At 38.6% G+C, this 27,204-nt stretch overlaps 1 protein-coding gene and 1 long non-coding RNA gene across 12 annotated transcripts in view; one reads left to right on the forward strand and one right to left on the reverse strand.

Annotated features, from left to right (window-relative positions):
* Positions 1–365: 365 nt before the first annotated feature.
* On the reverse strand, positions 366–2,944 carry LOC127516474 (uncharacterized). Its single transcript, XR_007930993.1, has 2 exons — positions 2,807–2,944; positions 366–2,688 (listed from the first exon to the last, which is right to left on the reverse strand). It is a non-coding gene; the product is annotated as an uncharacterized LOC127516474 (long non-coding RNA).
* The window catches only part of cbfa2t3 (CBFA2/RUNX1 partner transcriptional co-repressor 3), a 56,484-nt gene continuing 31,962 nt past the window's right edge, over positions 2,683–27,204 (forward strand). For 4 of the 11 annotated variants that reach the window (XM_051901107.1, XM_051901109.1, XM_051901112.1 and 1 more), the window contains exon 1: positions 2,683–3,549. In XM_051901107.1, coding sequence (XP_051757067.1) covers positions 3,354–3,549 — 196 coding nt within the window. In that variant the 5' untranslated portion in view covers positions 2,683–3,353. Of the gene's footprint in view, positions 3,550–14,363; positions 15,119–15,201; positions 15,761–21,920; positions 23,117–25,411; positions 25,515–27,204 lie in introns of those variants that run through there. The other 7 variants (XM_051901108.1, XM_051901111.1, XM_051901117.1 and 4 more) reach the window with 6 other exon arrangements.

Here is a 27,204-nt window from a genome sequence, read left to right on the forward strand (position 1 = left end):
CCTGTATTTTACATTACCTGTTCATGTCAACCTAATATGTATATCACCTGTTTCTAGTTTAGTTCCTCATTTTCCCATGTGTATATATAGCCATCTGTATCTTCATTTCTTAGTCAGATTGTGTCTAATTTTGAATCTACTGTGTGTTTTCCATTAGCAAGTTAAGCTGTAACTTTGATTATGTGTCTTATGTTATTTCTGGATTCCTGTACCATTCAGATCCACTATGATTGTCTGCAGACTGATGCACTCCATGTAACATAAATTCATACATTTCGAACCAAGGAATACCATACCATTAGCAGTGTTTTAAAATACAAATTAAAAATGCAAACAAATGAGACAACTGACACACAGCACAACTGTCTCAGTTGAGTGTATTTTTATTTCTCCAAGGCACAATTTAGCAGAAACATCAAAGTTGATATAGAAAGAGCAACCTCTGAGCATTACATTTTCCACTGTGTACACACGAGGAAAGTCCCTAAAATATTTTGTGGTTATGGGGGACAAAAAATATGATATAGTTACGCCTCTGTTACAAAACTTCCACCTGTAACACATGGCCAAACTCCCGCACACACACTCTCATATCCACTCTGCTGGCCACCATCTGTGTGAGTTTGGCAGTGACAGCCGGTGCATCTGTGTGCACATCCCCTTTCACTTCTGTCCTCAGAATAAGTGTGTGTGTGTGTATGTGTGTGTGTGTGTGTGGGTCACAGCTGTACACAGGCTAATTTCTCAGTACCAGCATTACTGCAGTGGGCTGCAGGACTGCTACTCTCTAGCCCTGAGGCTCTAATTCTCTCTTTCTCCATTATCTTTCTTAAAAAAAGTTTTGCTAAGGCAAGCTCTGTTACTATTGCTCATGCTTAAGATTAGAGATCTGAAACAAACCTGCAAAACTATGTACTAAACTTCACTGTTTAACAGACAGGAATGACACCTTAAATCCTGTGGGTTATTTAGGAGAGGCATGCAACTACTTTTCTAAGCTATCAGATGATTTTGTATTTTTTTTTTTAAGATTTATTTTTGTTGTTTTTGCCTTTATTATGACAGGACAGTAAGTTGACAGGAAGCAAAGTTGGAGAGAGAGAGAGGAGGACGGGATCGGGAAAGGTCCACGAGCCGGGACTCGAACTCGGGACGCCCGAAGTGCAACTGCTCTATATGTCGGACATTTTAAACAACCATTTTAAGCAACCATGTAGCAACTACTCAGAATAAATTAGCAGCAAACCTAAACATCTTAAGGCCGTGACACACCAAGCCGATGGTCGTCAGCCAACGTTGGGCTGCCCGCCTAGTTTCTGTGGTGCGTTCCACATCTCAGCTCTAATCTGGCCCCCGTCAGTGACAGTTTGGTCAAGTCAGCATGCTGGGCCCTGTTTACAACTGGTATTAAGATGAGTTTTGGTCGATCGGATCACAAGTGGATGACGCTAAATACAGGTGTAAATGGGGTCTAAAAAGTTTTGAGCTTGTCCACTCTCGATCTTTTCCAGGGGCAGGTGAAAACGCATTCGAATGGATTGCTTTCATAGTGTAAATGCTCATGTGGTGGAATGTGTTCGAACAACGCAAAATATCTTACCTACTTTCCACCTACTGACCTAACACATAAACATTATGGGAAGCGTGCTAGTCAGACGGGATTTAAACTTTGTCGGCTGAAGACACAAATTTGGTTTGAAGATGAAAAACGTACCAAGCACAATGTTCTCTCACCATTCCTGATTTCTAACACACACTCAGAGCGTTTGGCTGATCTTACGGCTATAAGAGCAGAAACGAAAGCTGATGCTCTCCGTATTTTTTTCCGTCGTCTCCGGTCGCGTTCATATGTAAATTGCACAAGCTTCTTTCATCCATTAGATTGAAAGTTCTGAAAAAAAAAACATACATTTACCCGCCCATAGACCCTCCCCTCGAAGAAATCAGGACAGAAGTGGTTGAAAATGGACAAAAGAGACGGATTCAAACACCAGGTGTAAATGGGAATGTGTCTCCCTCGTCCACTTGTGATCCGATCGACCAAAACACATCTTAATACCAGGTGTAAACAGGGCCTTGAAGTTATGAAATAAAAGTTAAAGCAAAAAAGAAGTTAAGCAAAAAAAGTCAAGATGTCACAGACAGAAGACTGTTCTAATTTTACCTGAGGATACGCAAATATTTTCATAACAACATGATTCGCCTGGAATGAAAAAAGTAATCAACGTGATTGATATTCAATCACAGTCGGCTTTAGTCGCCGCTAGTTCTTTGACATCAGCTTGGTAGTATTGTCAAAAGTACAGATTGCGATACCAAATTTTAAAAATGTGATGCTTTGAGCGCTGTTGAGCGGATTCGTAAACACCTCTGATTGGCCTTTGTGTTCACACGCTCAACAGATATGTCTGTGATTGGCTACAATGATCAACGCAGAGGAGCGTTTGAAAGCACACGTTTTAAAAGTGGGAGTGTTTGAAAGCAGGCGTCTATCAGCAGACTGGTCTGCTTTCAAAGCGTCTGAACTTATGCGCAGACCAGGAGGTGTTCGAGAGGAAGTATGGGCACCACTGTCCGGTAGGAACGGGAAGAATGATCTGCCCACAGACACAGCTGGTTCCTGCCAGAGGAAGCCTGGATGTGAGCTATCAGCCGCTCCGCACTGTTTACTTTCGCCTGGGGAACCACCTGCTCACATGGGGACAGGACACACAGACATTTGTCTAGCTGAGGACATACATAAACCTCTTTTTTTTTTTTTATTAAAAAGCTATTTAATTTATACATTATCACAGAAAAATATTACTATAATTGTAGGAGTTCTTAGTTGTCCTCAAAGGGAGACTTTGTTAGATCTAACTCAGTTCTAGTTAGTCAGGCATCTGTAGACACATTGCTCGATTGGAGTACAGTTTCAGCCCACAGGCAGGCTGACCTCTCTGCCACCCATACCACCCTTTCCTTTTGAGCTGTTACAAAGAGAGTGAAAGAGATAAAGAGAGAGAGAGAGAGAGGCTGCGCTCACTACACGTTCCCTGCTGTGACAGAGAATATCACTGTTTGCCCAGAAGCCCATAAATATTGAAGAACGACACCGACATTGCTACCTAAGCTAGAGAGAGGAAAGAAGAAAGGTTTGCGGTCAGCATTTAAAAGGAGGAAAACTTTCCATGAGGGCTTGAGTCTTGCGTCTGTTCTTCTCATTGGGTTGTGCGATAGTCCATGCCTGAAGACGTTTGCGCGAGTTACTGAACTGGACAACACGACAGACTACTTTGCTCTTCCCAGAAAGCGAAACTAGCAGAGTATCCTGCGGGCCTCTGGAACTCTTGCAGAGTTGATTTGAGGAGCCTATGCATTGGGATGAGATGGCTGGAGAGATCCATGCAAAGAGACTTAATAGGTGTGGGACCAGGAGAGCATCTTCCACCGCTCTCACTGCACCCAGAGTGCCGACGGTCATGCTGACCAGCCGTAGCATCGCCTTGGATAAACGAGCCCTTCATCGATTGGCCCTACCTGCTCGCATGTCCAACAGACTTTCCACAGGTGAGTGAAAAAACACATTCTAAAGGCAGTGTGTGCAAAACACAAGCCTGGTTTCCATTACAGATTTGTGCAAAACTTTTGCGATATTTTCTGAAAAAATATTGCGAACTGACGCAATTTTTTTGTCTCTCGCATTAAAAAGTCATTCCAAAAATCATGGTGATGGATGGTGGTAGATTTATGTATATCGCAGCCACCGTACTCTCCATTATTTTTAATCGAAGACGAAGACGTAGGTGTGTTATCCAAGCTTTAATGGCAAGGAAAGACCATTATACTTGGGAGCGGCCACGTATGAGGTGTTTCTGGGAGGTTATATATGATCATGTGACTTTTACGTACGGCAGGTGACCTGTAAATGCGAAAAAAACTGTTTCCGTTGCAGTTATGCAAAATATTCCTTTTTCAAATTGCCTGAAAAACCACTTCATGTGAGAGTAAAAACTTTTTTGCGATATATGGAAGTTCCTGTGAAGTTGAAGGCGTATTTTGAATTCGCAATATCAATTTGCGCAATTTGAAGGGTAATGGAAACACAGCTACAGTTGATGAGAGTGGTCGTCATTCCAAAAATCATGGCAACGGATGTTGAAAGGTCTACGTATATCACAGCCACCGTACTTGCCATTATTTTTAAACGAAGGAGACATAGGCGTGTTATCCAAGCATTAAAGGCAAGGAAAGCCCCTTATACTTGGGAGTGGCCACATACAAAGTGTAACTGGAAGGTTATATATATAGAATGATCATATGATGTAGGCCAGGTGACCTGTAAATGCAAAAAAACTGTTTCCATTGCAGTCTTGCGAAATAATCCTTTTATGAATTGCCTGAAAAACCACCTCATGTGAGCGTAAAAACTTTTTTTGCGATATATGGGAGTTTTTAAGAAGTTGACAGCGTATTTTCAATGTACACTATCAATTTGCACAATTTGAAGGGTAATGGAAACGCAGCTACAGTTGATGAGAGTGGTCGTCATTCCAAAAATTATGGCGACAGATGTTGAAAGGTATCTGTATATCACAGCCACCGTACTCGCCATTATTTTTAATCGAAGGAGCGCATAGGCGTGCTATCCAAGCATTAATGGCAAGGAAAGCCCCTTATACTTGTGTTTCTGGGAGGTTGATCATGTGACTTTTACGTACGCCAGGTGACCTATCAATTTGCGCAATTTGAAGGGTAATGGAAACGCAGCTACAGTTGATGAGAGTGGTCGTCCTTTCATGTGATGCTGGTTGATTCTTGCTAACTACTCTAGTGCTGGTGGGATGCAAAACATATTCTGGTGACCAGCTGTGGTCTTTTCAGCAGGGCAGACAGTAACTTGTATCTCAAGTGTATCTCTTGGTTTTTGCCTTGTACCCTTTTTGACTTATTTTTCTTGATAAGCTATAGCATGTAGATGCACAGCAAATCATGTAACATGCCTCCGAACAGAGTTCACAATATCTGAGATCTCTAAAGCCACTTGAGACCAATACACGAATTTTAAGCCAAAGTGGCACTTTTAATGGCCTTGGGGCAAAAATGGTTTTAGCTTGCATTGAAAGGTAATATACAGCATTGCACATTACCTGCGGCAGCGCTCGGCTCTTGGCAATAATGAGCTCTGCGCACGTTTCTCTGATAAGCCCAGTATAATTAGGCTTAGTCATAAACATCCCCTGTAATTCAGTGATAAAATGGCTGAGGCAGCGGGCTAAACGTCCCTAAGGCCAGCCCGCCGCTCGGCTACAAAGAAAAGACCTGGAGCTTGTAAACAGCGGTGCTTTGTCTACCTATCTAGGTGTGCGTGCACGTATGAGAAGGGGCTGATGGGAGGTGTAGTCAACAGCTGGGTAATGAAGGGGCTTTTCATGTCGCGCGATAGCGGTGGAGCTTCTTGTGAGGCGGCAGATGTGGTGCGACTTGGGCAACAGCTGCGGCAAACGATAACCGCGGCGGTGGAGAGATGTCAGAGCGCTGGCTTCTCTCCCTGTGCCTTATCATCACATACACACCAGTCTGCAATGAAAAACAGCCACCCACCACACATGATGGGGGAGCCGAATTGAAACCCTGAAATTCTTAAAGAGAGGGAAAAATTATCAAAACAAAGTCTGGTTCTTTCCTATCACTGGCAGCAGAGAGCTTAGCTGCACTAATCCACAGCTATTTGAATATGTATGCTTGGATGATACGTTGGCCAGTGCTTTAGCATCTTAGCATAGCTGACAGTGCTGTATGTGTGTTAAGGGCTGGTGGAAATGAGGACGGAGGAATTGTTCTGTCCTGAATGCTTTTCCAGCCATAACAAAGACTAAATCGATAATGTGTTCAACTCCACTGATATTCAGGAATGCAGTGCTGTTCGAATGCTCATGGAGGTGTTGTTTTAGATGCACGTGGCTCACGACAGGTCAAAACATGACGATCTGTAGAAAATGGATGCATTCGGGATGGCTACAACAGAGAAACTCTGTTTCATTGCCTACAAGACAGCATTGTAATGCGTCATATGTTGCATTTGACAAGACGGGTTGTTTTTTCCCCCATGGGTTAAAGGTTTGACATTCATTACAAGCATTTCAGTCAAATATTATTAATGCAATATGTTAAACTGTGCTTGATGTAAAGGTTTGTGATGGAGGGCTAGGAAGGGAGCTTTTGAACTGTGTTTTTGCATAACAGTGACTGTTAAATATGTGTTTTAGGTATGGGAATGGCACATTTTGGCCATTTTTGATTGGTCATTGGGCTAGTTTTGTTATGCAGACCTGGCAACCCTGTAGACATCTCTTAAAGATTGGAGATTTTTGAAGATTGAAGATTTTGGGTGCTACTACACTAAATGACCAATGGAGTTGACAAAAACGGCGTTTATCAACTCCAACTTCAGTTTCATAGTCTTCAGTTGGAGAATTCCAAATTTAGATGTGTCTGGAGGTCACTTTGAGGTCAGAAGTGGGAAATTTTTCCTTGAGTATTCCCACCTCTGACTTTGAATGCAGAAGTAGATATCTTGTGATTCGTTTCAAGGCTAATCCATAAGGTAGGAAGCATATTTATGTTTATGCCTTATAAGACCTTGTTTGGTCAAAATAGGCATTGAGCTGTGCTTGGTGAACAGCTTCATCCAAGATGGTGGAGATGTTCAGCAAAATGCTGATTGAATTACATTCAGTACTTAAAAGTATTGATAAAAACAATTCAGCTGAATTAAAAACAGGATATTTTACCCAATGTTTATGTATTTTTTATGCTTTTTATTACATTAGCAACCCACTAACATCAAACTGATGTTAAAGGGTTAGTTCACCCAAAAATGAAAATTCGTTCTAAACCCGTAAGACTTTCATTCATCTTGGGAACACAAATGAAGATGTTTTTTAATGAAATCTGAGAGCTTTCTGTCCCTCCATTGACAGTCTATGCAACTACCACTTTCAAGCCCCAAAAAGGTAGTAAAGACATCATTAAAGTACAAGCCCGATTCCAAAAAAGTTGGGACACTGTACAAATTGTGAATAAAAAAGGAATACAATGATGTGGAAGTTTCAAATTTCAGTATTTTATTTAGAATACAACATAGATGACATATCAAATGTTTAAACTGAGAAAATGTATCATTTTAAGAGAAAAATAAGTTGATTTGGCATCAACACATCTCAAAAAAGTTGGGACAAGGCCATGTTTACCACTGTGTGCAACCCCATACCATCAGAGATGCAGGCTTCTGAACTGAGCGCTGATAACAACTTGGGTTGTCCTTGTCCTCTTTAGTCCGGATGACATGGCGTCCCAGTTTTCCAAAAAGAACTTCAAATTTTGATTCGTCTGACCACAGAACAGTTTTCCACTTTGCCACAGTCCATTTTAAATGAGCCTTGGCCCAGAGAAAATGCCTGCGCTTCTGGATCATGTTTAGATATGGCTTCTTTTTTGACCTATAGAGTTTTAGCCGGTAACGGCGAATGGCACGGTGGATTGTGTTCACCGACAATGTTTTCTGGAAGTATTCCTGAGCCCATGTTGTGATTTCCATTACAGTAGCATTCCTGTATGTGATGCAGTGCCGTCTAAGGGCCCGAAGATCACGGGCATCCAGTATGGTTTTCCGGCCTTGACCCTTACGCACAGAGATTGTTCCAGATTCTCTGAATCTTTGGATGATATTATGCACTGTAGATGATGATAACTTCAAACTCTTTGCAATTTTTCTCTGAGAAACTCCTTTCTGATATTGCTCCACTATTTTTCGCCGCAGCATTGGGGGAATTGGTGATCCTCTGCCCATCTTGACTTCTGAGAGACACTGCCACTCTGAGAGGCTCTTTTTATACCCAATCATCATCAAATTGGTCCTCCAGCTGTTCCTTATATGTACATTTAACTTTTCCGGCCTCTTATTGCTACCTGTCCCAACTTTTTTGGAATGTGTAGCTCTCATGAAATCCAAAATGAGCCAATATTTGGCATGACATTTCAAAATGTCTCACTTTCAACATTTGATATGTTATCTATATTCTATTGTGAATAAAATATAAGTTTAGATTTGTAAATTATTGCATTCCTTTTTTATTCACAATTTGTACAGTGTCCCAACTTTTTTGGAATCGGGTTTGTACTCCACGTGACTCCAGTGGTTTAACTTCAATGTTATGAAGCAACATGAGAAAACAAGATTGCCGCAAATATAGTTATTTTTATCTGTCATGCATACAGTATATGACTCTGACCATTCATGAGATCATTTTGATTATTATGTATGCTTTTTGTTTGCTTTTAGTAGATACTTATTTTAAGCAATATATAAAAATGGTCCAATCTTTAAGAGGAAAACCCTGAACCCACATACAGTATCTTTCTTGGGTAAGTTCAGGTTGATTGGGACACTTTTCCCCAGTCATCTCAATGGCAAAATGTGTCCCAATCAACCTGAACTCACCCCTACATAGGTATCTAAATATAAAAATAATAATACCCTAATAAAACATCTGATCTTACCTTTTAATATTCATATCCAATTTGGCTCAACTGATGAAATGTTCCTAGACGCCACTGCTTTGGCTCTCATCTTTGATGACTATTTTGACTGTTCTTTAACAAAGCACTACTGCTGCCCATAAGGAAATATAACTATTCCAAAAACCTCCGCTGGGAAGGAAATATAGAGACCGGACCTCTTGAAACTTTAATTGAATACACTCTGTCAGGTGCTTTATATACAGTAGGCTATAGAACCTTTTAGGGGTTCCCATCATGACATCGTTTTCAATTAATTAACTTTGTTTTTAATTCATTTATTATTTTGTTTACATTTTATGAATTAAACATACTTTATCACTAAAAAAATTAAAATCACCTGTTAAACATTTAAGACATTTCTCCCTATATAGAACCTTTTTTGCATTAAACGTTCTTTAAGATTCCTACCCTAGAGTTCTAAATAGAACCTCAGAACCTCTTTCTAAGAGTCTCTGTGGGATTGTTTTATTGGTTCACCTCATGATCACTTGCAAAAATAAATACCATGCTATTTGTTTGCATAATGGAAAGATCATGATATTCTTAGACGTGTCCTTTGTTTAAATACCATGGGGTATTAATATGATAATTATTCATGGTATATAAGCAAGTACCCTACCATCCGATACATCACTGTACCACTACAATACTTTCTAGTAAGGAGTCTTCACAAGTCTATATATGTGTAGATGTGTGGAGAAGGGAGGGAAAGATAAAGACAAAACAAGTAAGAGAAAGAGTAGACAGAAAAGCAGAGAACTGTTATTCTTCCTATTTCCTCTGCACCAGCTTTGCGGTCTCTATGAGGAACAGATGTTCACGACTTGATACTGTGCATCAACCCCCTCTGCTTGCTATCTTCAGTCCCAGCACTGCCAACTGCCTGAACACACAAACCCAAAGTCAGGGTTTAACTATCAACACGCGCACCTGCGAGGGCACGTCCATGCACAGATGTGCACACGCAAATGAAAACTCGTTCACAACATCTCACCAGTGAAGAGGTGAAAGAAAGAAAATTCACAAACGAGATCTCTGCATGAATGGGATCTCAACTGTTTCTCCTAGATAGCTATATGATTAAATGGAGAGGAAATGTAGACTTTTGCACAGGTTTCCTGCTTCTCAGATTTTTCTCTCGATCAAAAGACCCCAGAGTTCAGATTTGCCAAAGATACCAAAGCAAAAGTCAAAGATTTGAGTAAGAATTGACAGAGACAGAGACTTGAAGTCATCAGGAAATGGCTAGGGCTCTGTTTAAATGTCAGTTTCTCAATTTTAATCGATTCTCATTTTGAAGAATCGATCTTTAAGTCTAGGCTGTTTTCAGTTGATGAATGAACAACACTTTGTAGCACCAAAGACTTTATATATAGAAAGACAGTGCACTCGTATCAGGGTTGCCAGGTTTTCACAACAAAACCCGCCCAATTGCTACTCAAAACTAGCCCAATCGTGTGTCGGGGGGGTCCCCCGGTAAAAATCGCATTCCTGGGAGGAAAATCCGCATTTTTAGCGGGGTTCCCCTGGTAAAATTAGCATTCCACAAAACAACTTACTGAAATTAATCATGTCTCATGTAATTGCTCAATCAGTGTTTCAACAGCGGAAAGATGTCAACAAAACAGCTTCTGAACAATGTCACGTAATATCACATTTACCTCAGAAAAGCCATTCAATGGCCATAAACTTGTTAGTTAGCTCGAAAAATGAACATTATGGAGCGTTTTGTTAAATATATGCACTATATTACATATTCATTATATTTTTACCTAACCTGTTCCTCAGTATTTGTATGTTTTAATAATTCTGTCATGAAAACAAATTATGACAGCCACCATTTAAGAGAAAGAATTAGAGTAGAAACATATAGTATTATAACTTTATTATAAAAAACTTCCTTATGTGTATTTTAAATGTTTAACCTTTAATATTATAGTATGCTAATGTACTGACAAACAAGGTCCCCTGTATAATTATTGTTTTCTTTGAGACAATTTTTCGATGTACTGTACCTGATTTATATCCAAATGAATTTATATTGAATCAAAGTGAATCGAATCACAAGCTTGTGAATCGAAAACTAATTGAATCGTGATATTTGCCAATACCCAGCCCTATTATAATCTAAATTAAAAGTATTAATCTGTATTGTTGTTTGCTATTAATGACACTAAATCACTTTTTGTTGCCTATTGGCAATATTTTAGAAACACTGCATTACTTTCAACAGTAGCCTAAATCAATGCCTGAACAGATATTTTAATGGTTAGCATTATTTTCCCTGGTTGCGATCTGATGTTGAGTAAGCGAACTGAACTGAGGGCAGCACATGAAAGAGCACTGACCTTACTCTGCATTTGTGGGAGTCACACACTGGTAAAAGATACAAACTCAACATTTTAATCTATTAACTGTGAACCGAAGAGTGTAGGGTATAGTGGCTGTTGTTTTGCTGAATGAGCCTGCTGTCGCCAACAAGAAGTTCATGGTCACTGTGTTCACTATGTTCACTTAACCTTGCCTCCTTATTTTCAACCAATGATAAAGGGGTGAAATTCTGTCATCATTTAGTCATCCTCATGTTGACTTTTTTCTGTGGAACATAAAAGAGGATATTTAGAGACATGTTTCCTTCCAAAGTTATGCGCCAAATTGGAATATCACATAAAACATTTGAGAATAAAGAAACATTTCCATCCCATGTGTTCAAGAGAACAAAGCCATCACTTCCTGGAAAATTGGTGCAAAATATCAGTAATAAAAATGGAAGTGGCCAATTAGAGGTGTTTAAGAATCCGCTCAACAGCGCTCAAAATTCTAGGGGGAAATACTGGTAACGTCACTTTTTTAAAATTTCAGTACCAACTTGGTACCGAAGTCTGTACTTTTGACAACCCTACTGATGACAGACTTTGGCTCAGAACTTTGGTTTCAGAACTACCAAACCAACATCTTAGATGCTGCGATGCGATTGGTCCGCTGGTTAGTCCAGTTATCCAATCACATCCACTGCTGAAGCAAAGTCACATGAGGTTTTTTATCGCGCATCAAGGGATTTATATTTAGTAAATTTGTTTCCATCGTAGTTTATGCGCATGTCTTCTTGTCGGATAAAAATTTAAACCGCCTCAACATTTTTTTATGCGCATTTTTTCATCCAGCTTTTTTTTTTTTTATGTGATATCCCAAATAAAATACGTGGCGGGAAACAGCTAGTGATGAATGAAACTCAGTAAGCTCTAATGTTGTTTGATTCCCAAACATTTCAAAGTATCTTCTTCGCTAGTTGTTAAAAATCTAAAATGTGCTACATTTAGTATCATCTTTTCATTTAGTCAGCGGTGGAGCTGGTCATAGGCCAGCAATATCTTATATCAAAAATCTGTTGCGATATGCCGCATTACAAAATGCAGTTCATTATCTCTTCCACTTTCTTTCTCTCACTTCCTGTCCTGTCTCACATCCTCTCTTTGTCAGCATCAACCCTGTTGAGAAATGACAACTTCTTCATACACACATTTCATCCCCGCATCTTCTTGTAATCTCTGTGGTTCAGAACAGCGAATGCAATGAAGAAACACGTTGGCGACACATCTGCTTCCGCACTGCGCCTCGCTCCTAAAAGTGGATGACTCCATTCCTGGTTGCAATGCCTGTGGCCACCTTCTCATTAGATAAAGTCCCTCTCTGAGCGGCTGTGCTTAAAATAACTTTCATTTACTGCAGTCTGTGAGGGTGACTCAACAGAGCCGCTGAATGCCGGAGCTTCAGTGGGAGAGGACAAAGGGAGAGGACAAAAGAGCTGTGTTTCTCCGGCAGCACCCGGTCTTATCTCTTTCCAGCACTCTGGATGGCGTCTGCAGCCACAGGAAAGGATTTATAATGTGCAAGTGAAAAAAAGATCTACCTTACCCGTGCTATCTCTTTCTTTTTTGCTCTATTTCTGCCTCCGCAGAGACTGTCATTTCCATACGGACACAATGAGCCCAATCAGACGCGAGCATCTCTTCCACTTCATCAGATGCAGAAAGAAAGACAGACAGACAAGGACATTCTTAATGCCATTAGGGTGAAGGTCAGTGTATGAAGGGTGGTGTCGGTATAGAGATAGCTGCTTATAATGGAGAGGTTTGAAACCGTTCTCAAAGTGATCACTCAGAGCGGTGCTGTAGTCACATCAACAAAGACCTAAATGAGCTAGGAAGGAGGACCTGTCAGGCGCTGACATTGACGGGCTGTCTACGAGCGTACCCCCATGAGAGCACCGCACTGTCAATCAAACTGCTGTCACCACGATAAGAATCCCACCTTTTGCTCCAGTCACTGTAACTCTATAAGGCCAGAAACTCTACGTGTGTATGTTGTAATCGCAGTAAACGAATGTTGTAATCACAGACCTGTTTATACACTTCCTGTTGCGTTACACTCTAAAAAATGCTGAGTTAAAAACACCCCAATTTTGGGTCATTTTGGCAACCCAGCGCTGGGTCAAAAAGGGACTTAAAGGATTAGTCCACTTTCAAATAAAAAATTCCTGATAATTTACTCACCCCCATGTCATCCAAGATGTCCATGTCCTTCTTTCTTCAGTCGAAAAGAAATTAAGGTTTTGGATGAAAACAATCCAGGATTATTCTCCTTATAGTGGACTTCAATGGTCTCCAGACGGTTGAAGGTCAAAATTGACCTGAATGTCCTACACCTTCCCTATTCAACTTACAGAACGAACGCGGCGCCAGTTCTGTTTTTTCCGTAAGTTGAATAGGGAAGGCGTAGGACATTCAGCGTAAGCTTTTTGAAGAATACGAAATCGTGTTCTGGTGGAAGCACTTGTGATGCGATCATTTGTGCCTATAAAGCATATACATTTTAATTTTTTTTTAAGAAAATGACTGATTGTTTCTCTAGATAAGACCCTTATTCCTCGTCTGGAATCGCTTAAAGCCCTTTGAAGCTGCACTGAAACTGTAATTTTGACCTTGAACCATTTGGAGGCCATTGAAGTCCACTATAAGGAGAATAATCCTGGAATGTTTTCATTAAAAACCTTAATTTCTTTTCGACTGAAGAAAGAAGGACATGGACATGTTGGATGACATGGGGGCGAGTAAATTATCAGGAAAATTTTATTTGAAAGTGAACTATTCCTTTGAGGGGTTAAAAGTTTGACCCAACATGTTGGCTGTTTTTTTTTTAACTCAACAATTGTTTAAAAATGACTGTACTGCTGGGTTAAAACTAAACAGAATACCTACAGTAACAACTCAGGAAGTGGTAAAATTCAAAAGGTAAAAATTTATTGATAAGCAAGAACACAAAAATACAAGCAAACTTAAAAGCAAATTGCATGTACGTGAGTGGAAAAAAAGTACAGAAAAGAATGGCAACTCAACAGTTATACTCTCTAAAAAATGCTGGGTTAAAAACAACCTAAGATGGGTTGAAAATGGACAAACCCAGTGGTTGGGTTAAATGTTTGACCAACGTGCTGGGTAGTTTTATTTAACCCAACTATTGTTTAAAAATTACTGTATGGCTTGCTTAAAATGAACCCAAAATAGGTTGGAAATTAATAATCAGACACATAATTACTAGAGGCAACAATAATAATCAAAAGGTGAACATTTATTAAATATTTATTGGTTGTTATTCATTAAACTTATTAATAAATGTTTTGGGTTCATTTTAAGCTAGCCATATAGTAATTTTTAAACAATTGTTGAGTTAAATAAAACTACCCAGCAGGTTGAGTCAAACATTTAACCCAACCACAGGGTTAAAACAACCCAATCGCTGGGTTTGTCCATTTTCAACCCAACTTGGGTTGTTTTTTAACCCTGCATTTTTACAGTGCACAGCTTACACAGTTAAATAAAATTGCTTTTTAAACATTTAATGAATTTTGTAGAATACATACTAATAAATACTTGAGTTTTTTTTTTTCTTCCGCAAATGAAATAGTCCCTCTACAGCCAAAGCATCAGGCCTTGAGTGCTGAAAGCCTGTAATAAACACTGAACATCAGGAATAAACTGTATCATAGTGAACTGACAAGAGTTTACCCTCTTTTTTAATCACTCCTTTTAAGGGTTGTTCAGTTCCAGCTCACCAGTCATTGGTCGCCATTCAAGTGATTCAAGCATTCCCATCCCAGCATCGTTGGGTTCCTGATTATGAATGATTATAAACCCAGATTCTGTCAAATCTTACCCAACAGTCTCAGTCCAGAGTTTGCACTCTAAAAATGTTAGATTCTTTGGTCACACTTTATATTAGAGGCAAAACGACTTTGTTTTACTGTGAAAACGAGTTGTTAGTAATTCCAGTCTCACTTGCTGTTACAGACCTACGTAACAATGTTACAAATTTGCATAATGCTAGCCTATGGTCCTCATTGGCTGCCAGTGAACAGCGTCTACTTTGCCCCGCCCTCAAACATTGTAGTTGTAGCTGAGACTGGAAGAGTTTGGTTCATGTTGTTCCTGTCGAGAAGATGCTATTTTTAGCGCTGCGAATCCACTTTGATGCACTTCCAAAGGATGAGATTGATACGGTAAATCTGTTGACCATCATTACTGTTCGTATCACTGTGTATCAAGCGCTGAAATTCAGATGGTAATAGGTGTTTTGTTTCAGACACATGCTGAAAGCAGTCAACCAATCACAACAGACTGGGCCATCTGACCAATCAGAGCAGAGTAGCTCTCGGAAAGGAGGGGTTTAGAGAAATTGAATCTTCAAATGAACCGTTTTCCGACTCTGAGGTGATGTGCAATGTATATTATTGTTGAAAAAAATAAAGTTTTTTCACTTTGGATGCATGTAAACCTATTGTAGGAGACTCTAAAACAAAATTAAGAATGATTAAAATAGCATAAAAGGGGAAAAATAATATACCATAGAAGAGCTAGATAAGTTATCAGAATGTATATGTACAGTATGTTTCATGCTTAACCCATCCATTATTTTTAACCCCTTCTCTTAAAGCTTTAGCTTCACAATAAGACAAAGGCATAGCAGGAGTGTGTAAGCAGTGTGTGTGGCCATAGAAGGACCTGACAGGGTAGGACAGGCAGGGCTATAACTTCCCAGCAGGGAAGAGGGCCATAAACACTACATCAAGGCCTGGGACAACCAGTCATCCATCTCCTAGACATCCAGAAACCCATCCTGCTGAAGACAGCACTCTATTGAGGTAGGAAGGATGTAAAATGTATGCGAGAGAAAATATAAAAGGCTTAGATGAAACAAGTTTGAACCTTATAGAAAATGACTGTTCTGAAACTCAATAGGAACGTGTGAGATTCTTTTTCTCAGTAGAGAAATCCAAGAAGCATGACTAAAACAAAACACAAGTTTCTCAATTTATTACTGGTCTTTGCTAAACCAAGAATCACCAACACCATCATTCTTGTTTTTTTCACGATATAATCAGTGAAAAAAAATACTATGGACTTCCACTGAAGGAGCGACCCTAATCTAGGCATCAGGAGTATCACAGAGACTGGGTTGAGCTCTTTAGAGAAAACACCCAGAAAACTCTGCTGTATAAAAATAAAAATAGTTAAAAACGTGTTGTTTTCCCCTCAAATACTTTTAATATGTTCCCTTGAACTAATCAAATTCCAGTCAGCAGATATTACTGGCGCTCTAACCATCTGTTTTAGCACTAAGCTGGTGTGTGTTTTCAGGAAGGTGGCTGTTTTCCAGTATAGTAATGCTGTTGTTGTTTGGGGTCAGAAACCATCAAAAACAAACTGCACTAATCAGAAAATTTAGCACATGAAAATTCATTGCTGTTCGTTCATGTTTTGATAGTCTTGATCTTTTCATGGAAGTTGAATTTTAATTAGTTTGATCATATTGGAAATAGTTGTGAAGTATCAAGCTGATAATTCAATGCTGTCTGCTTGTTATTAAGGGTCTGTCAGACCTCAAACAGAACATGAGGAGGTCAGAAATTTCCTACTTCCCACTTCTGAAGTCGTGATTACGAGCTCGTCGCATGCAAGTGCTTTGCTGATACAAGATTTTATAAGGTTGTTTTTATTGTAGCCAATCACAGACATACCTGATGAGCAGATGAACACAATGGCCAGTCAGAGGTGTTTACGAATCCGCTCAACAGCGCTCAAAGCATCACATTTCTAAAATTTCAGTACTTTTGACAACTCTAGCTTGGATATTATAATTAAAACTGCCGCACTATTTTGAAAAATTATACTTTGGACACGGCCTCATTTGTGAGAGTCTAATGTATACGATCATATACAGTTTTACAACATAAACGATGCTCAGATTGCATAATTTCTTGAAGAACGATGATGGAGAGCAGATCGTTCATAGGAAGTATGACACAAACAATGGACAGTATATCAATATTTCATGGGTATAACGCTTTTGTGGACAAAAAGTGCTGTTGGATGTTTTTCAATGGACGCTCATGGACATTTTACCCAAGAGTGTGGTGGATTGGATTCATCTCGCGATTGCTATTTCATTACAAAGGTATGAAGTCCCATTTTGATTTGGCGTGTTGACATTTGCACACCCGACACAAATTACAATATTGCTGTTGCTGGAGCATCTATATCGTAAAACCGTAGACTGACAGTAAAGCCTTAGAACTTTCAAATTATGTATAATTCGTTATCTTTATTAATATTTTAGATAGTATCTAAGATAGATAGATAGCTCCTTAGCCTGAGCTAACTTGATCAGGTTGAGCTAGGCAGGCGTGGTTTCAGTAACCAGGCACCTGAGCTCCACCCACGTCCCGCCTCTTTGCCCATTTTCGGTTATCTGGGAGTGACGTGTGGTGACACGCTGCCAAGATGGCGACGGCCAACTCCGCCCACTTTGGGCTTTAAAAATGTTCTTCAGAAACCTACGGGTGACGTCACGGACACTACGTCCATTGTTTTATACAGTCTATGGTCATTTCACTCGGCGGACATTGTTGAAACGCCTCTCAGGCATGCAAGTGCAGCTCCTCTCTCGTTAAATGGGGAAACATCAAATTCTCCAAAGTGATGCGATGACTTTACCAATCGGCGATTGTCTTTTATTTAGAAGGCGGGACATATTCCGCAATATTGCGCATTGCACTTTCTCTCATTTATAATAATAATTCGAGTGCACCATCTTTGTGTATCTTAAGTCTTTGGTAAATACTACTTGAGAGGGCATTTACATCCAATTTTCAACTAGGAAACTCCTAATAACAATAATTCCGATAGTATGTGAAGGCAGCAGATGTGCAAGAGGTCAGGATACTTGTCTAACTGATGATTTTTTTATTAAACCAAATAAAATGGCATCTAGTAAGCAGCTGTATATCAGTAATGGTGATGTATTTGGTTGCACTTTATTTAGTGATTTCCCTGGAATGGAGAACTGGCGAATAAGCTCTTGCCAGTGCCTTGGTCCACTACTGATCAGAAGAAAAGATATAATGTAATGTAATGAACCTTAAAGATATATACTGTAGATGCAGGGTGTGCGTGCAGGAAGCAGATCCCAACGTTTCACACATGATTTGAGACGTTTGCCCAGCATAGACTGACACATTCGGAAATGTAGGCAAATTGCATTTGGCTGTAGAAAAATCCTCAAATATCTGGGGAGATATTGCATGTCCACACCAGAGTTGACCACATGTCAGTACGGTGGATTAAGAATTATGGGTGTCGAGGACTCATAGAGGATTTATTTAATATCTCTGAACTGCTGTCATGAGAGAAGGAGAGGTGGAGCCAGTGCAATCAGGGCTGCTCTTTTTACTGGATTTCTCAAGGCTGAGAGTTTTGATCTAGTGTTGTGTTCAATTCTACTCACACACATTCACACTGGCACACGCCCACACACACACACATGCTTCCTCTCACACGCTTCCCTTAAGTCCATGTAAGCCTTTTTATTTCGGTAATGTGATGTATTTATTATATTCAATGAGGAAAACAATGTAAGCCAAATCCCATGATTTTATCCATCCCGATTTTGTATCCCTGTAGCCATTGTCAATAATTCATATTATCTCAGAAGTAATGGGATAAAAGTTTATAATTCTGATATAAACACTGATGTCTACGATAGCGATCAAAATAGAGTAAATCACTTTTTGAAAGTAGCGTGACACTTCAAATAAAGATTGTAATTACATCGTTACACCAGTAGGTGGCGACAAGTGACTCTTAAAAAATGTATTTGTCATTGAATCATTTATTAAAGAGATTCGTTCAAAAATCCTGATTCATCCAGTAACGCAACAAATGAAGTCTTAACGAACGAGTCATTGAATAATTCACTCAACCCGACTTTTTTTTTTTAAATAATTAATTAAAATGATCTATTTTTCTTTTTAAATAGACTGCAGCAATTAACATTTTATCCGAACGTCTAGTAAACTGCATGTTATTTTGTTTAGTTGTCTATTCAGAATTGTGGGAGAATTGTGAAGTCTATTTTAAACAAAAGAACCGTAATTCTCAATTTTTTCAGAATCGCGCAGCTCTAGTTTGGTGTTAGTTACTTGTAATTATGCATAATTTACTGTTATTACTATAAGTACATGCAACATGTGTAACTACGTCACTTTAAAACAAAGTGTTACCAACATTTATTAATGTTTAATGTTAATTTCAACATTTACTAATATATATTAGAATCAAAAGTTGTATGTGTTAATATTATTTAAACGGATCTGAGTTAACATAACAATGAACAGTTTTTTTTTATTAAATATTATTAACAAAGATTAATAAACACAGCAACAAATGTTTTGTTCATTGTTAGTTAACTAATGAGACCTTATTGTAAAGTAATATAAATAATGTGCAACAATGGTCAATTTTTTTTTTTTTTTGTGCGCTTAGATTTCAAATCTATGAAAGCTTGTTTTCACAACTGAATAAAAAATAAAAAAGGTAATTGCAACTTTTTATCTCACAATTCTAAAAAATTTTTCTCGCAATTGCTAGTTTACATCTTGCAATTGACCTTTTTCTCAGAATTGCGTGATATAAACTCGAAATTGCAAGTAATAAAGTTTATAAACTCACAGTTTTGACTTTTCCCCTCGCAATTATGAGTTTATATCTCGCAATTCCGAGAAAAAAAGTCTGAATTTTGGGTAACACTTTACAATAAGGTTCATTAGTTAACATTAGTTAACTACATTAGTTACCATGAACTAATAATGAACTGAACTTCTTCAGCATTTATTAATCTTTGTTAATTATTAAAATCTTGTTAACATTAGTTAATGCACTGTGAAACAATGAACAACTGTACTTTCATTAACTAACGTTATTAAAGATTAGTAAATACAGTAACAAATGTATTGCTCATAGTTAGTTCATGTTAGTTAATACATTAACTAATGTTTAACTAATGAACCGTATTGTAAAGTGTTACCGAATTTTGAGATTTTTCAAATTGATTTATTCCGTGGCGGAAACAAGCTTACATATCTCATGGGCTACTGTAATGAAAATAGCTGTGGAATGTGGGAGAAATCCGTAACAATAACCAGTAATGGATTTCTGTCATATTTGTGATTTTATCAGACTGTTAGCTGTGGATCCTTCTCAGGCTGACCACGCAATGGTGGGACTGAAGGAGGAACGGGGCAGCTGTCTCTGTGTACTTTACACCGCCGGCGCTTTCTCCAACAGCAGAGTAGCGCTAACTGTGTTTGTTTACATGTCTTTACATCCCTTCATTTCTGAGGGGTGGGGGACGAAAGGCAGATGTGCGTTTCTCATCGGCTCACCTGCGGTGACACCGCCAGATCCACCCCCTAAAACTGAGTCACAATGCCAGTGAATGGCTAGCAGGTGCGGTGATGGTTAAACAGTCAAAAATGGGGGAATCAACTGAACAAAATGGAGGGAGGGGGGTTGGAGAAGAAGTCGGTCAATTTTTTAGCAGCAGCAGCAGCTGTATTTACTAGAGCTTTTCCGCCAATACCTCAGAATATGTTCTGCATTGAATATTCTACCCAAACCACAAGGAAAAGTCATATTCATATTCAAATGTCTGTGGAAATGCCATCTCTTATCCATATTCATAGCTGGTGCATGCGGCTCTTTGAATCATTCAAATAACTGCTCTGCCATTCATAGACTTCAGCTGAGAGTTATTTGTTAACATCTTAAAATAATGTTAATGACAGTTTTATAAGCAGTCTCAGACACATACAGTGAACTGATATATGGACACTTACAGTAGCCTATATGAATATGGATAGGCTATCATTGCATTAGATGACAAAATATCAAACCAAGTGCCATTTATTGCAAAAAAAAAAATTGTTAGGTTTAAAATGACAAACCAATGGATGTTTAAATGGAGACAAAAAGTATTTGGACACTCGGTGTATGTCTATACTGTAGTTAAGCTGACTAACCTGCCGTTATACGTGACCCTGGACCACAAAACTAGTCATAAGGGTATATTTGTAGCAATAGCCAACAATACATTGTATGGGTCAAAATTATCGATTATTCTTTTATACCAAAAATCATTAGGATATTAAGTAAAAATCATGTTCCATGAAGATATTTTGTACATTTCCTACCGTAAATATATCAAAAATGTATTTTTGTGAGTGGATATGCATTGCTAAGGACAACTTTAAAGGCGATTTTCTCAATTTTTTGATTTTTTGCACCCTCAGATTCCAGATTTTCAAATAGTTGTATCTCGACCAAATATTGTCCTATCCTAAACAAACCATACATCGATGGAAAGCTTATTTATTCAACTTTCAGACGTTGTATAAATCTCAATTTCAAAAAAAATGTAACCTTATGACGGGTTTTGTGGTCCAGGGTCCCATATATTTTCTAATTTACATCCCCTAAAAATCGCCTTTCGACTAGTAAAAGTATTCACAAAAAATGGCTCAGATGTTTGCATGCAGATGCCACTTATTTGCTTTAATATTTGAAACTTGTAGTATACTATATTTTGTTTTACCTCACAAATAAAACAATTTGTGAGTGAAAAGTATCAGGCAGTTATAAGGCCTACTAAAAATTGGACTATCCATCCATCAACAGTCTTAGACAGAATGTTTAAATGAAGCACATGATGCTCCTGGAAAATGAAATGCTCAGTTTGTAACTATGTTACAAAAACATCATATCTCCCATCTGATTTGAATGCCCTCGATCGGGCTTCGGGCACCAGCTGCCTGGCTGTCAATTGCCTGATGAATGCGAGAGTTTGCGCGCTTCGCTGGCGCGCGCGAACTGATATGGGGAAACAGCGGCCCCTAGCGGCGTGCGCGCGCGATCAAAATGCCTTCAAAATCCTGGCAAAAACGCTAGGCGTTACGGAAGGAAGGAAGGACCATCAATACTGCTCTCTTGAGAATCAATCTGACATTTTTATCAGGGACAGGGACAGTGCTTATGATCCCTTAAGATTTGCAGAAAATTGTGGGCACATCCTAATTATGTTAATAGCAAGTCTATTAAAAATGTGATATGAATTATATTAGGAATCGTCGATATCAGAGGGGGTTATACAGCACAAGGGAGGCAGGCTGTCAGCTTGTGGGTCTGAGGAGCTGTCAATGAGAGAGAGAGGAAGAGAGAGCGAGAGAGAGAGAGAGAGAGAGAGAGAGAGAGAGAGAGAGGTTAGGAGCGCAGGAGAACGCTTCTCCTCTCCAGATGGTGTTTTAAACGCAGACAGAAGGGTCATTAGACAGCAACACACCAGCTTCCAACCACTGACAACAACAAAAATAAGCCAAAACCCGAGATGGTGCAGAGCGAAACAACGCAGAATGTGTAACATCAGTTAGCCGGGACGCGAATGATGTTTTTAACGGACCGTTTTTTCGCGCTCAGTGCGGAGGGAGTTCGCGACGAACAGTTGGAGTATTAACGGGAAGATCTCCGAAACACTCCCTATCTGAATCGTTTCTATTGACGAGGACTTTCAGGATTTACAAGAGACAGTATCCACTACACTTCTTGGAAAATGGAGCATCAGTGGCAATATTAAAAACATCTATATTATTGGAGGGATCGCGGACATCTACTGTGGAATACGATATAAACCCATCAAGAACGCGAGATCTGAATTGGAGGACTTTGCGATTATTTTTTGTTGTGATTTGAGAAATCGAAGCGAACTTTTTTTTTCTTCGCCCGGTGCATTTTTACTAAGAAATTTGTTAACGCGTTTCAAGATTTTGACATTTGAAAGGAACATAATACCAAAGTCTCACTACTTTAATACTCAAGCTCCGCTGTGTTTTTAGCTTTGTATGATATATTTTCGTTCTCTTGAAATTGAATTACCTCATTATTTATTACTATAACGAAAAGTCAACATCGCGTGCAATCCAAAGGAGTTCAGAACTCTCTCAGACACTCTTATAAAACGGCATATATATATGATTTTTGTTCATTTTGGAAAGTTCCTGCCCTTTTCGATGAGGATCGAGGCGTAATATAATCTCCGTTTCCTTCTGTCTTTATTTTTCGCGTGGATTATTTTTGCTGCAAATACCTCAGTTTGACTTCGACCTTCAAAAGTAAGTGATTCATCTGCTTTATTTATAGTTTAATATTAACGGCTGCTTCTTGAATAATTGTCAGTATGAACTGATTTTATATGCTTGTAAAGCTGGATATGTCTTCTAGTAGGCAATACAGTCCAGTACATGATCATATGCTACATATGGTTTTAAATACAAAATACAAATATATGAAATACAAATTTAGATGTTTATTTAGATGCCTGTTATTATCAAAAAATGTATTATCAAAAATTAAACCTATATTAAGTCATACAAAATCTCAATCTTTCTGTAATTATTTGTTTTAGTTAGAGTATATGAAAAGAACACAAAAACTGCAACAAAAATAAAGTCCATCTTATCGCAAAGCAATTCCAACCTCTTTAAACTGATCATATCAGAAAGTTGCTCACATTGCAGCCTTTATTTCTTTCACATTTTCTAAAGAGAAAGAGCTTTGATTGTTTACTTTAAAACAACATTTAACAGAGAGCCATCTTGCAGATAATACAGCATATTTAAGATTTAAGATAGCAGTTATCTCTGCACCTGTTCATCTAAAAATGATGTGAAGATGTGATCTAGTGCATTGTGATGAATTGTTCATTGCCAGCACACAGATGGATGAAACCACAATATGCTCCACTGCAGCATCACTTGCTTTAACTGTCCTTCAGTCCAGCCCTGTCAGCAGCCTGCAAACCACCACTTTACTCTTCAATTGACCCTAGTAAAGAGCACCTGAATTATGAATGAACAGACGGTAATAGTTCTCCCAACAGCTAAATGTCTAAAGGTGAAACCACACTGTGGCCAGAGACTATCCTTAAATATTACCACCAAACAGCTCTTACAGGCAAATGTCCCTGCAGCTCGACTAAGAGAAAGCCATTCATTCATCTTTTGGAGTGATTATTTGCTTTCATGGCATCTTTTATATATGGAGTTAAGACACATGAGGAGAACTTGACTAGTCTTACAATTTATGTTTTTTTCTTTAAAACTGTTCATAACTATTTAAGTCGGTTACATAAAAATGTAGATTGGTCTAATTTGATACCAAAAAATAGGACTGAGTGCCCCTAGTTGGTCTTCACATAATATGCAACTGATCAGAAGGTTGACAAAAGCTAAATACATGTGCTTAAAATATTAAAAACAAACCATAACACTTTACAATTAGGTCTCATTTGTTAACATTAATTAATGTATTAACTAACAATGAGCAATACATTTGTTACTTTGTTAATGTTAGTCGTTCATTGTTTGTTCATATTAGTGCATTAACTGATGTTAACAAATACAACTTTTGATTTTAATAGTGCATTAGTAAACGTTGAAATGAACATTAATAAATGCTTTAGAAGCTGTTAACTAAAGTAGTTAACTAATGAAACCTTATTGTAAAGTGTTACCAAACAAACAATTATTCACCAAAATCCATATACTTTTTAGTGAAAAGGCATAAATACTGGGTTGAAAATGGACAAACCCAGCAATTGGGTTGTTCTGACCCAGTGGATGGGTTAAATATTTGCCCAACATGCTGGGTAGTTTTATTTAACTCAACTAATGTTTAAAAATTACTGTATTTCTTGCTTAAAACGAACGCAAAGTATGTTGGAAATTAACATTTTTGAATATGTTTAATAAATGAACATAAGTTTAATGAATAATAATTAAACAATAAACATTTATTAAATTGCTTATTAATAAATGCTCACCTTTTGATTATTATTGTTGCCTCTAGTAATTATGTGTCTGATTTTTAATTTCCAACATATTTTGGGTGCATTTTAAGCCAGCCATATAGTCATTTCTAAACAATAGTTGAGTTAAATAAAACTACCCAGCAGGTTGGGCAAACATTTAACTCAACCACTGGGTTATAATAACCCAATTGCTGGGTTTGTCCATTTTCAACCCAAATTGGGTTGTTTTTAACCCAGCATTTTTTAGAGAGTACGTTGACAACAGTTTAAAAAAACTTAATAAAGGTAAATTAAAGTTGCTTTAGATGTTGTAAAATTCAACTTCAGGATTTGCACTTGCTGTGAATCTAGTTTAGAGTAATGCAAACTGTCACTTGTACTGTGTCATGTGGAAGGTGTCAGCTTCTATCATAAGTTTACTAATATATCGGACGCTGCTTTCAGGTTGGGAGAGCGTGTCCTTGTGGCGGTGCTCTGCAATGGGAGCAGGGACATGGTGTGCACTGGAGGTGATTATTGTAATTTGAGTGCGGGTGCAGGTGAAGTTTGCCGTCTCGTAATTAACGAGAGGAGCAGATGGCGGTGGGCGGGAGATGGGTGCAGGCAGACGGCTGGCAAAGCAGCAGGGGGAGGGAGGGAGAGAGAACGAGAGAACTAGGGGGTGGAGTCAGGCTGTGATCAGTAAACACCTGATCGTCCAGGTAGCCTGACCTCACTAACACAACTAACCCCACAACACTTAAAAAGCCAGTTTATACCACTTTTGGCTCAAAGCTACAATCATTTTTAATCTTTTCAATATGCAAAGAGTGCTGGTGACATAAAAAGGGCTTTTGTGTTCATAATGTTGGTGCACAGGTTCGAATCTGGCATGCAGTATATCCTGATCCCATTACTGTTAAAAAGAGCGGCATAAGCTATGTTTTTCTATCCACCTATTTTTATGCGCATTTTGGGATACTGCATAAAAAATAACGCTCGATGGAAATGCCAAGATGCACATAAATTCTAAAAATGAAAAGTTTTCATCCAATAAGAAGACATAAACTATGATGGAAACACATTTACTGAATAAATCCCTTGATGCACAACAAAAACCTCATCAGAGGCTGTGATTGGATAACTGGACTAACCAGCAGACCAATCGCATCGCAGCACCTCAAATGTTGGTTTGTTGGTTCTGAAACACCTGAGTCAAAGTGTGTCATCAGAATGATTTGTTTTAATTCCCTCCAGAAGCGTCTCACACGATTGCGTTCCCAAACACCAGCGTCCGAACGCAAGAGAACATGACAGCGTTTATTGTGTTTCGTCTTCCGCTCTGAGACCAACTCATTTATGATGGAGGAAAAAAAGAGCAAGATTGCAGCAACTTACATTTTTATTACCAATATCTAGAGAGTTGTCAGATCGCACACTCATACTAATTCCTATAATGCATTAATGCAGTTGTGCGGTCACATGAGTCCCAAGCAGGTGTGAATGGCCGCAAGCTTTAGAACGGAGGTGTTTGAACCTGTTTTGTTTATTTGTCGATGTCTTTAGAAGAGCTCAGTGGAGATTATCCTCGTCTATTATCTACATTAGCTGCCAGAGAGAACACTTATGTGTCACTTATGTCCTGGTGTGAGGAAATGAATCAAAGATCTGGGATTTTTTCCCCCTTTCTTTCCAACGTTGCATGTATTGAAAGGAATGCCTTCCATATCCATGCTGCATAAAATAAAAAATCTATAACTGCACAGTGTGCACCACAAAATCAATGTGTGTGTCACAGATACAGGAAGAGACTGGAGACAAAGGCTATGTACAGATAGCAGGCAAAAGTGGCCCAAATCTGATTCAAAACAGTGTGAACAGCACAAACCACACAGAATCTGATCTTTTCGATACTGATTTGGACTACATGCATAAATGGTCCTAAATCAGATACATGCAGGGTTTGACATCAACACAATTTGGCGGGTTGAATTTTATATATAATATATACTTTTCAATTGTAGTCTTTTAAAAAAAGCACCTGAAATAATAAACTAAGTGCAATGTAGTGTTGTCAAAAATATCAAATTTTCGATACATATCGACAGTGAAACGCTTCCAATTCTCACACGATACCAGCTGTGCTTTCTCTCTCTCATCTCTCAGTGAGTCGACACACAAACCCGCCTCATTTCATTTGCTCTGGATGAATATCGCTGGTGTTACAGGGCTTGAATTTTGGCGTGGGATTGCACATATTGCGCATAATTTTACTTATTCCCTCAGATTTTGTGCTCACACCCAAAGTGCACCACATAAAGTGGTCTCTCTTATTGCGCTTAAACAGTCAAATACACACAAAATAAATGTCAAAATGCCGGTCTTGGTGATGTAAACACAGTCAGTTATGTT

Source organism: Ctenopharyngodon idella, chromosome 7 (assembly GCF_019924925.1).
Source record: "Ctenopharyngodon idella isolate HZGC_01 chromosome 7, HZGC01, whole genome shotgun sequence".
Classification (NCBI taxonomy): Eukaryota; Metazoa; Chordata; class Actinopteri; order Cypriniformes; family Xenocyprididae; genus Ctenopharyngodon; species Ctenopharyngodon idella.